This window comes from Neodiprion lecontei, chromosome 7, assembly GCF_021901455.1.
Source record: "Neodiprion lecontei isolate iyNeoLeco1 chromosome 7, iyNeoLeco1.1, whole genome shotgun sequence".
NCBI lineage: Eukaryota > Metazoa > Arthropoda > Insecta > Hymenoptera > Diprionidae > Neodiprion > Neodiprion lecontei.
In genome coordinates, this window is record NC_060266.1 from 8,502,515 (window position 1) to 8,515,502 (window position 12,988).

Sequence of the window (12,988 nt, forward strand, 5' to 3'; positions counted from 1 at the left end):
CAAAACAGATATTGTGAAGGGTGACCTCCAGAGCTTACTAGATCAAATTCCAAGCCCATGTATAGTTCTGGGCGATTTTAACGCTCACCATGACATGTGGGGAGCAGAGGTAAATGACGTGCGAGGTAGAATCATAGGTGAATTGATTGAAGATAATAATTTAGTAGTCCTCAATGATGGAAGAAGCACTCGTTTTAACGTAGCCAAAGCAAGCTCGAGCGCTATTGACCTATCCCTTTGCACGAGAAATTTAACTGATGACCTGGACTGGGAAGTCGAGGATAAGCTAGACTGTAGCGACCATTATCTAATCGAATTGAACTTTCTTGCGCATAACACCATACAACCCGCTCCTTCGCCTAGATGGAAACTAAAAGATGCAAACTGGAGTGAATTCAAAAAACAAGTAGAAATAGAAATAATCAAGTAGAAGACTATGGGAAACTACGACCTACTCAATATAGACGAGCACCTGGAAATAATACCCAACATAATTATGAAATCAGCGGAATCAACAATACAGAAAACTACAGATAAGAGCAACAAAGCCAAGCTCAGCTGGTGGAAGAAAGAATGCGACGAAGCCCTGAAGAACACAAAGCATGCAAAAAATATATACAAGAGGAATAAAACTGAAAAGGCAAAAAGAGAATACAACAAAGCCAGAGCAACTTCGAAAAGAATTATATTGAATTGCCAAAGAAAAGGGTGGCTAGAATTCGTAGAAGGGATTAACTCACAATCATCGACAAAAGAAGTCTGGGACAAAATCCGACGTATAGGTGGAAAAACCAAAAGTAGTACTTTTCCATACCTTATGAAAGAGAATAATGAAATATTAGAGAATGATCTTGATATCGCCAATGAATTTGCACAACAATATGCTCAAAATTCCAGCGACAATAATTACACCAGAGATTTAATAATGATAAAGCAGAGAGAAGAAGCTCAGGCTGTAGACTTGGAAGACGAAGAAAATATACAACAGGTTATCAATATGCCTCAAGCCCCGGGCCAGATAGCGTGCTCAACATATTCATCAAAAACTTACCAAGAAAAGTACTTGAGCACATTCTAATATTTTTTAACAAAATTTGGCAAAAGCGAGTGTTCCCGAAAAAATGGCAAGAGTCAATCATCGTACCCGTTCCTAAAATTGGCAAAAAGAAACTGCACATAGGAAGCTATAGGCTAATTTCACTGACGTGCTATATGTGCCAGATAATCGAAAAAATTATCCAAAAGAGATTAAACTGGAAACTTGAAACAGAAGGGTCACTGTCACCATTTCAAAGTGGCTTTAGGAATAAGAGGTCAACCATCGATAGCCTTGTACTAATAGAAAATTCCATAAAAAATGCTATGGAAAACAAACTGCATTTGCTGATGGCTAGTCTAGACATTCAGAAATGTTTTGAGATGCTTTGGCGTGACCGAATAGTCAAAAACTTGGGCAATGTATGCGGACGATCTAACGATGGGGTTAGCAGGTAAAAATCTGGAAACTACAAGGAAAATTTTGCAAAAAATGATAAATAAACTTGTGACCATGGCGAGTGAAAACGGCATTATGTTCTCTCCAGAAAAATCACAGTTGATTCTGTTTGAAAAATCAGACTCCAAACGGAAACCGGCTATAACTTTGGAAAATAATAACTTACAAGTTCTAGACAAAATAACAATACTAGGGCTGATATTTGACAAACGATTGAGCTGGAAACATCACATTAGAAAACTAAAGGCAGATTGTGCCCAACGCATTAATATACTGAAAATGATAGCTGTCAAGGGTTGGGGAGCGGACATGCAAGTACTTAGAAGAACATACATGGCAGTAGTTCGCAGCAAAATAGATTATGGCGCAATTATATACGGCACAGCAAAAAAAACATTACTAAAGGAATTGGACCCTGTCAACAACACTGGAGCAAGACTGAGCCTTGGGGCCTGGAGATCCACCCCTATACCAAGTCTACTAGCTGAAGCCAACATCGTGCCACTAGAAATAAGAAGAAAGCAACTCAGAGTGCAATATGCTGCAGCGGTGCTCGCCTACCCGCCCAACCCAATTTACGAGTTACTCATAAAAAATAATGAGCATAGAGATCGATCGAGTGTTCAATTAATAAAAGCAGACATAGCAAATACAGAAATTCCCATCCCCAGTCTGATATCCAGAAAGCTGTGTCAAAAACCACCTTGGCAAGATTTCGATATAAACCTGAATAAAGTGTTAAATAAAGTAAAAGATTCGGTACCTATAGAAAGGATGGAACAAGTAGTTGCAGCCACCCTTAAAGCAAAATATCCAACTCACGAAATCATATTTGTGTTCAGTGACAAAGATCCCAAAAATTACTTATATAGCGGCATGATGACGCCTAATGGATTACCTAGAATCACAAAAATGTCAAACTTGCCCAACAAAAATGAGGCCGAAGCATTATCTATATTAGAAGCCCTGAAATGGATGGAAAAAAGCGACAAAAGAAAATTCGTTATTTTAGCCGACAACATCGCAGACATACATGCAAAAATCGTGGCAAAATATAAGCAAAACGATTTTATATTGAGACTAATAGAGACTACTGAACAGCTGATTCAGTCACGGTACGAAATTGTATTTTGCCAAGTTCCGACCAAATGTGCGAAAAGATACAAAGAGGCGGTTACTGGACAGAATGGTGCTATAGACCAGCGGAACAACAACGACATAGAATATCCAATAAGCTTTAGAGCCATTCAAATAGTCTGGAAAGATAAAATATTAACAAGCTAGGATCAACAATGGAAACGCGTAGCAAATCAATGGAGCCTAGAAATAAAATCAGATGCTTACAAGTAGAACCCAGCGTTTTCGTTTAAAAAAAGGAGAGACCAAGTAGTGATTCAACGGTTAAGATTGGGTCACACAAAATTGACGCACGAGTACCTTTTCGCCAAAGAAGACCCCCCACGCTGCCAACATTGTGGGGTAACCAACACAGTGATGCATGTACTCAAAGATTGTCAGGCAAGAAATAGCATGAGAATGGAGATGAATTTGAGGTACACCGTCAAGGAAATGCTACAATCACCTGAAGTCTGTGAAAACATCATTAAATACCTTAAAGAATTAAACTTATACAACGAAATGTAGAACAAATATACATATAGCATACCTATGAACTATATGAAATTTACCACGTCAATGTTAGAGGATACAAGCCAACAGAAAGAAATAACAAATATGTAATGTAAAATGTATTCAGAACAAAGTCGCTAATACTCAAAAGAGACGCGCGATTCAAAATAAACGATTAAAAAAAAAAACTCCCAATGCTATAAACTTCTTACTTAAGAGAAGTTTTCTCAGGTTCTAGAGCTGGAAATCCCTTTCAAACTAATCAGAAGTTGAAAAAAAACACAGCTCTGGCCGTCACCAGGCGCCCGGTAAAAGGAACTTCTTAGGCGATTTTATATGAAATTCATTTTAAGCGGAATCTTTGTTCAAGTGGAATACATTTATGAATGATAATTATTTCATGAAATCATAAAGAAATTGGTCTTATGAAATTCAATATTTATTTTACACAATTTTATACTGAAAGCGAAATTCGGTTCCTACGCCTCTCGATGTTCGGCACTCGCTACTGCGCGCTGTGCGCACCTACCCCGCCCCGTTGTTCGCTTTCGGCCTTGTTGCTCGTTACGCTTACTTCCAAGGAAATACGGTGTGTCAATTTTGTGTGTCGATCTCATCGACTTACACTACACTCAGAAACTGTCTATGCATAGGCGCACCATAAGAAGTTCCTTCAAAATATTCAGGTAACATAAGCTGGTACTTTACCGTGGGTGGCTCAACGAGTGTACTATCTTCGACGGAGAAAACAGTGAAATCCCAGGATAAAGAGTCGATTGAAACATTCCACAGTCTTGCTGACGTTTGTAAGACTGCTGTGAGAAATCCAGTTGGAAAAGTATATGCTGCCAGCCAAAACAGTATTGGTGGATGAGTCGCTTCTGCCCATTTTGAAAAATGTTCCACGCGATATCTGAGATCTCTTGTCCAGGAACCAAGCTGTTTTAACGAAGGATATGTTGCAAGCCAGGGTGTTGGAACGCGTCCTTCATATATGCAGATGAATATTTCTTCCAATTCAGTGGACATGAGAACTAATCCCTTTATCGCACGTTGTAAGTCGCTCAAGCTTAGCCGCGTTTGAACTAGCAGTGCGTTGTATCTACTAATTTCTTGTAGCAGTACAACGTCCAGTGGAGTTTTTATAGGCCCTATCAATTTATCTGTTGTTTCGTAGTCAATACAATTTGGTATCTTTGTAAAAATATCCAATGCTAGTTGCATCACCTGAAATTGAAAAATATTGCCACTTGAAATTTATAATTCCGTCAAAATTTGCATGAAAACTTATATTGACCCTCCGAGTACACAATGGGTAACCACCCATGTCTCGGATTTAACGCTGTACATCTTTTGTAGCGTTGGTCTTCCGTTGGCAGTCATCAGAAAATGAGCCAGGGTAGTAGACATCCAGTGTGTATGAACCATGTGATTTTTCTTCACATTTAGGTGGCTCATGTGGCTATGGGTAATGATCACAAGATTTACTCATGTACTGATTGCGATGAAACTGATTGATTATCACAATAGATAGTATTCAAGTTCGAAGACATTTGTTTTGTATATTAAATATACTTTGAAATAAGTAAGAAAAAGAGCTCCATGCTAAAAAAAGTAAGGAGCATAATAAATCTTTTACTAATTACAGATTCCTGTAATTCAACTGGTTGACTGGTACGAGTTTTTACAGTTTTTGTGGCAAAACTGGTAGCCAAATGCAATTGAACAAATTAGACCAAAATTGACACCCGGGGATTTTTTTAATCCTTGATTTCAGTTCAGAACTTATTTCACGAATGTTCCACCCTCTGAGGGTGAAAATAGGGGTGACAAAGGGTAAATTTTCAGTTTTATTATAAATTTTGTGGTTATATTCAAATTCGAAGTTTGGGGTCTCCGATTCGATTGCAAGAGTTATTCGTTGAATCTGCCATCCCCTGAAAGTGAAAACAGGGGTTGGTCGGGGTAAATTTTCAGTTTAAGTATGAATTTTGGTGTTGTCTTCATCTCCGAAATTTGGTGTACTTATAGGGGTTTTTGGGGTCTTAAGTCCAATGCAAAAGTTATTCCTTGAATCTGCTCCGTCTGAGGGTGAAAATAAGGCTGAGTCGGAGTTCATCTTTAGTTTTATTATAAATTTCTTCTTGTTATATTCAAGTTCGAAATTTGGTGTGCCTGTAAAAATTTCAAGACTTGCCTTCGCCATTTTGGATCCTCCACTTTGCAATACTTCTTTTCTGATAAGGGATTCATCATCAGCAATCCCAAAAACCCCTGAGTAACAGGATTCAAAAGACTTATTCCACTTGTTGACTTTTTGGTACAAAGGTGGTGAGGCCTAGTTGTAACCAGCGGCATTTGAAACCGCCATTTTAAATCCTTCATACCGAGTTTTTCAACCAGCTTTTGAATTAAGTTTCAGTAACCCCCAAAATGGTAGTGTACAATTTTTCGTCCAACTCCATTCAGAAGTAACAAAGTTATTAAAAAATGTGCTTAACTATACATTAACAACCGCTTAACTATATATCCATTTGGCTGACGCGAGATTTTATTCCATTACAGCGGACTTGACAGACGTAGGTTTGATGGATTGTCGTCCCTGCCTTCCCATAGACCCGGGTTTTTACACCGTCCCTGTGATCACAACGGATTCAGACGCACCATTTTACCGTTGCTACAGTATCGCAGACGCGTGCTCCAAGGATTGCCATTGCTGTTTTACCACAGACTCAGATTTCCACTGCCCTGTGATCGTGACAGATTTAGGCACACTCATTTTCAGCTTCTGCTCCTAGCACAATTTTACGGACTCTGATTTTTACTTCTTTTCCGTATTCCTCCACCGATAATGGATGTTACTTCATGTAGCTTTTTTGTCTGCTTGATTTTAATCTATCTAACTGGCAGAAGCAGAATTATACCTCATAGTTGCCCAACAGACACAGGATTTTACTCTGTTGCTGTTCTCTATAACCCTGTTCGTGTACACTGATTTTAAAAAAGCTGTTAGCAGATTGAGAAAGCAAGGTCTTATGCAATGAAATTAATAAATTAATTTTTTTCAATATTATTATCTGTTTACTCAACTACTTGAATCCGAAGATGGGAAGTTTTGGCACTGAATGCACCGTACGCTCATGCAATAACAAAATAATAAAACCAAATTAAATAATAATTCAATTAATAATTCTCTGGTTACGCTCCTGATAGATATTAAGTTACACTTAAATTTTTCTAGCTCATTCGACAATTAAACTTTACAACTTGACTTCTACTGGTAATAAAACCGCTTGCATGTGACCAAAATATTGTATAAATCTATATCCTCAAAAGAAGCTACTCTGCTTATAAATTTTCTGAGTCACACAAATCCCTCTAACTTTGGTCTTAGTTTCCGGATGAAACCTCCGACGTTATAACAATATGTGAGTCAGGTGAGTACTTCGCTATGCGTCTGCTCTAGCTAATAATTAAAGAGGTTACCTGTCGCTTTCGCTAGGTATCGAATTTATGCTATACGTAATAAATCAATCCGGTGGTATGCCCGGGCTTGCTGACAAGTCCTCCAAGACGCTCCTATTTAAAATAAATTCCCAGTGCTGCAGACGATGTCTCAATGAAGAAAGGATTAGTTCCGCGTCAGGTCTTGACCGTCCATGTGCACTGAACGGTGTATATGCGTGCTATAGGTGGCAGAGTGCGTCCGTGTAACCGGCAGTTGCCATTGTTCGATCGACTGCCCGGTGTGGTAGTCGAACACGTGGCAATTCATCACAATTTTTGTCACTTTTTGTATCATTAAAATGATGCTCCCGTAAATGCGCGTTTCTTTTTACATACTGGAATGCATTTTCTTCATCATACGAAATAAGAACCTTTTTTGAGTAGAAGTTCAATGACCTATATTTTTCCTTTAAATATAGTACTTAAACGATTCACGATTTATCAAAATAACAACACCGTCTTTTCTTTACGTTAAATTCACGAATTTTTTTGCTCAAAAAGTATGCAAATACATTTTTGAAACATTTAAGCTCAGCCAAGAATTTTTTGGTTATTATGTAATTAATAATTTCAAAAATACAACTGTGCAAAACTGACCACGGGTGGTAACTACCCAGTGTGTACTCGATGTTCGAAAATATAAGTATGTACTCGAAGGGTTAACGCTGTAAACACGTTCAATCACTTTGAACAAAATTTTGAAATTGGTGCACGTACCTTGTCTTCCTTGTTGGTACTACCCACCTCCGAAACTGCTTGAACTTGCAAGCTCATCAGAGTATCAAACATGTTTTTTGTCTCATTTATGAGAGAAGTGATATCAGCATTAGGATGCTGCCCGAAAGCCTCCGGCTTATCGGTATTTGGTAGTACGGCTATGAAATCTCTATATGACTCCAGTGATCCATCCCGAGGAACATAATAGGTTGATAGTGAAGAAAGGCGATAAAATGGTGTGTTCAATAAATCAACTGAAAAATATTGCTGAACGTATGTCATCAATAAACGACGGTCCCAATCGTCTGTTACGTGGCCACCATAATTGACGCCAGCTATGAGATACTTTAAAGCATCCCACGGTGTTTCAGGATACTCATCTAAATACACTTGCAGTAGATTTTCTGACACCTGGAACATACAAAATAAGTTCTGAACATTGTCATTGAATACATGTAAGATATTTTGTTAGTGAATAAAATTATGTCAAGACTAATTTCGTTGACAAAGGATGCGTGTAAAGGGTTACAAATAGCTATAAAATAGATACTGGGCAGTATAATACCGCAGAGAAACCTATTTCAAGAAATTTATACGGTTCTGTACAATATGATTTCATCATTCCAGACAAATGCAAATACGGGATATTGCCAGATTTGTATACATTTTGTTGTTCGAATACTTCTACACTGAATATGTTTCCTCGGTGAATAAGTTCACAAGTGACTTTTTGTCTGACTCACACGACACTGCTCTAAGCAGGTATACATGGACAGGGCGCAGATTCTTAACATAAAAGTTTATGGATGCTCTGGCCAAGACGAAGACCCTCTCCTTAAATGTTTAACAAAGATATTACCCCTGCCGCTGTTGTCACCTTACAACGGAATATCATTATATGTCTTCACCGATTTTTTTTAAGCTCATGGTACGTCGAAGTCATGACTTGGATCTTAACAGATTGAAGCGGTAAGCCGCATTGAGCGGCTACTACAACAAAATCTAATTTAAAAGCCGAATGGGTTCGGATACGTTGAATGTTTGAACTTAAATGAGCACTCATGTCGCGTGGCGAAGATGAGCCTAGTCATGCGTATGTGAAGACCTCGGTTTGAGTCCAGATGCGGGTGAATTTTCTTTTCTTTTTCTTTTTCTTTTCACCTGTAGTGCATTTCATTGCCGATATAACCTGACTAACAGGTGGCGTTAGTTTTCATTGTGTATAGCACAGCTTGTGCCAATTAACCTGAGTGATACACAATGTACAGTAATGTTCATTAGTGTCTTTCCTGTATTTGTACTGTACTGTATGTAAACATGCCTCTTCCTTTTTTGCATGTGCAAGCCTCGCTGCATACCGGGACATTACATGAATGCGCGAGACAGGAACCTCTCTGAACAGCTCCAAGTTTGACCAGGGTAACGTCAGCCGTGTGCTAGCGGCTTCAATCGAAACATCGGAAACTCGGAGCTGTGCTCAGAGTGTATGTGTATTTTGGGTTGCCTGCAATTATGGCGCACCTCGGTATGGAGAGTGAATGTGAAAGTGATCTTGACATCGTGGTTTGAATGTTGTGGAAGGATCTTGGATATATAGGTCTAGTATTAACAACAAATATTTGATGTCAACGTTTCGACTCTCGGATTAGAGTCATCCTCAGGACAATGTTTATTACATCTTGGAAAATTTTAATTTTATCTTATCCATAATACGAAGGGTGGCTTTACATTAAAACAACAGAAACAGAGAACGGGGATGGATATACCCATCACCTGCGTATATTGCATAATCAATTAATAAAAAAGGTGAAAAAAAGTCTATCCATAAAACAGTGCCTTATTATATTAGTTGTCTCTTTTTCCTTATTTCCCATCGCTCCATTGGACTCATTTTTAATTAAAACGGCAAAACAGTCAAAATTCAGAGCGCACAGATTCGCTGTCCAAAGGTGGAGAGTGAATGGATGAGCCGCTACGCAAAACTGTGCCAAAAAACCGCCAGAGACTAGTAGATAGATTGCCAATGCTCGCCGCCCTGCGGGTGAACCAAGTTACGGGGGGATTTGGATGTGGTGGAGATAGTTCGCGTGCACATTGGCTTGGCCGATACGTCAGATTTTGAAAGATTGCTGCTGCAGCTGCGTGCACATCAGCTACCTGGGTAATGCAGAGTGACTGCAGAGCTGACTAAGCGGCGGCGTGCACGTGCCTCGAGCGTATTTATCGGGTGAACCTTTCTGTTTGAAAACCGCACCTTCCGCGTTTGTTGGAGAAATCAACAAATGCGAGAGTTCACGTTTATTCACAGACTCGATTGTATTTTGCTGATGATGAATGAGTCTGTAACTGAACATTTAATTGTGATAAGCATATATTTATATCACGGTCTCCTCAATTGGGCTTGTTGCGGAAAAGTATACTCGTCAGTAGGTGCATGACTGCGTCAGAGACTATTCTTTCTTTCTGGCACGTATACGCATCAACAATTTTTTCGAATAATATTATATCTAATCGAACTGAATCTACGTAAAAAATAATTGATTGGCTCTTGAGCCTTTAGTAGATAAAGATGCACTGGACCGCCATAATTATTGTATATAGTCCGTAGCAGCGGGCGTTGCGCTCGTGGCTGATAATCTAACGATTCTCGGATCGAGACCACATCCTTTCAAACTTTTCCTTATTGAAAATAAATGCGCCTATTTTATATCAGTCTTGACGAGCATTTCTTAAAAATTTTGAGAGATGCGAGATCGGAACGAAAAAATTATTTCAGTAGCAACAATGTATGGACCCCTCTTCTTTTCTGATATTGGCAGCCAGTCAAGAGGCTTTGTAGTGTTCAGTTTAGTGCCAGCAGTTCTCGAGAAATTAAAATAGATCTGCCAACAAGAAAAAAAACCAAAATACTTTCTCTCATTTCGCTTCATTTATAAAGACGGGATTGGCTTGAAAAATTACTTTTCTACGTGCGAGGAGAGCATATTACGCTTGGACTCATTTTCTCAACATATTTAATTTCATACTTCAATTCTGACATTTGTGGTGTTCAATATTCGGTCAAAGATTCCTATTACGCGTTTCAAATTCGTAAACAGATTCTTCTATTTCAAAAAATGCGTCAATCCATCAGTCTTGAAAGAAGAAATAAAAAAAAAGGATGTGGTCTCGATCCGAGAATCGTTAGATTACCAGCCACGAGCGCAACGCCCGCTGCTACGGACTATTTACGATAATTTTGGCGGTCCAGTGCATCTTCATCTACTGAAGGCTTAACAGCCATTTAATTACTTTTTACGTAGATTCAGTTCAATAGATATAATATTATTCGAAAAAATTGTTGATGCGTATACGTGCTGGAATGAAAGAATAGTCTGTGACGCAGTCATGCACCTATTGACGAGCATACTTTTCCGCAAGAGGCCCAATTGAGGAGACCGTGATATAAATATATGCTTATCACAATTAAATGTTCAGTTACAGACTCATTTATCATCAGAAAAATCCAATCGCGTCTGTAAATAAACGTGAACTCTCGCATTTGATTTCTCTAACAAACGCGGAAGGCGCGGTTTCCAAACAAAAAGATTCACCCGATAGATACGCTCGAGGCACGTGCACGCCGCCGCTCAGTCAGCTCTGCAGTCACTCTGCATTACCCAGGTAGCTGACGTGCACGCAGCTGTCGAAGAGACTTCCAGAATCTGACGTATCGGCCAAGCCAATGTGCACGCGGACTACCCCCACTACCTCGGCCAGTGGAGACCCCCTTGAGCACCTTCATTGGCAATCTCTCTACTAGTCTCTGCAACCGCAAGACCAAATCGTCACGTAAGTTCTCCCTCCGCCGTACTCCCGCTCTATGCTGCGTGCCTCGGTAAAGATAGTAAATCGATGAGTTGTCACACTAAAGTGTAATAAATATTCAAAACACAAAATCGTTACATGACTCCCACTCCGTGCTGCGTGCATATAAAATAAATGCAATGTAAAAGTGCCTAAGGAGTTCTCTCTGCCGGGAGTCTCTTGGTGGCCATCTCCCCCCCCCCCCCCCTTTTTTTTATGCAAAACGTAAGTTAGTGAGTGCATGGGGGAAGTGACGGAAAACTGGTAAGTGGTCTCTGAGGTCCGACCGTCGGCCGATACGGGCTTCGTGCCTGGCAACATCTTCTCACTGCACATAGTTTTGACTCCTACTACGCCTCGTCTGACTAACAATAAAGTGATTGGGCTTGTCACGAACGCCTCGTATTCACACCTGAATATATCATCATAACCATGTCAATAATTATTAATATCGCTTTAGAGACGAGGAAGCATAGCTTTAAATTCATTAGTAAATTCATAATTATTCATTTATAAAACAGTTCGTGGCACGACCAAAGCGCAACGGCGTAGTTGACCGTCAGCAACGTCAGCGTCTCCGCGCCCGCCAGATCCCGGGTGTAATCAACACCGGGATGAGGCGAGCGCGAGATCACGCGCTTCGAGGATGACCGTCGCGAGGCGAGCCTTTGTTCCAAAATTATAAATTCAGCAAAAACCTCGCTCGCTGCCCGACGCTCCAAGGGGTGTCGGACGAGCAAGCGAAGTCAGTCCCGTTAGCAACAGCCTAATAACGACAGCAACGGAACCCGGCTCCTTCAAAGCTACCGTGTGTAGAGTTTATAAGTCACCTTTCCGTCACCGACGATTAGAGTGTGATACTCTAATTCTATACGCGGTCGGGAAGGTTTCTCGCGTCGCGGCGTCAGTCTTTTGAAGTTAGTAATAAGTGCTTAAAGCTGTGCCACGAACTTAATCAAGTTGTGTAGTCCTAACTGAATGTGAGTGTGAAAGTGTGAGCCGTTCTGCGAATTCGAAGCTGAACCACCGAAGAGTAAGTGCGAGAGAGAGAGAGAGTAAACATTAGGTTAAGCATAAACATTGTAAGCTTCCCCGTCTCCCATTTCTTTTGCTATCTTTTTCCTTAAACATTTAGCTTTCCATCAAAACATTCTAGTACAATAATATTGAAATCCTCCAATTCATTTCACAAGGATCGTCCTGTAGAGGACGATCACCTCCCAACCCACCAAAAAAATAAGAATAAACCTCTACGGTTACCTAGAGCAGGGTTTCCCAACCTTTTTTGTGTCAAGCCCCCCCGTAATATAAATAACGTTTTCATGCCCCCCCCCCCCCCCCATAATATTTTTCGTGGCAATAAAACAAACGCACTTTATTTTAATATGATTTATTTATCAATTACAACTTTTATGTATTTTCAAATGAATGTTAATATTATTACTAGTGAGATACTTGAGCTTGCACGTTCTGTACTAGCTTGTCGATTCTAGGTACAGTTTTTGCCAAAGTTATTGTCAGATCGCTGTCGACGGCAAGACGATTTCACTGCTTAGTTTTAATTAAAACCAAAGCTGAAAAACCTGTCTCACACATATATGTTGAAGAAAACGGAAGAAGTATTCGCAAAGCAAGAGAAGCAACTTTTGGATTAATAAGGAATCGTTTTATCCAAAACTTCTCCAATGTCAAGAGATGGAAGTCATCTTTCATGGTCGAATCAGCTTTCATTTCTAGAAATTCTTCCTGTACTTCTTCTGGTAATTGTAAAACATCGACAACAAATGGGTTTCT

At 39.7% G+C, this 12,988-nt stretch overlaps 1 protein-coding gene across 1 annotated transcript in view; it reads right to left on the minus strand.

The window, feature by feature from the left end:
- The window catches only part of LOC107227614 (dynein axonemal heavy chain 2), a 732,784-nt gene that overhangs the window by 7,807 nt on the left and 711,989 nt on the right, over window positions 1-12,988 (minus strand). The window contains exons 47-48 of the mRNA XM_046746102.1: window positions 7,349-7,759; window positions 3,833-4,351 (exon numbers count right to left, since the gene is read on the minus strand). Of these exons, the coding sequence (XP_046602058.1) occupies window positions 3,833-4,351; window positions 7,349-7,759 (930 nt within the window). The remainder of the gene's footprint in view (window positions 1-3,832; window positions 4,352-7,348; window positions 7,760-12,988) is intronic.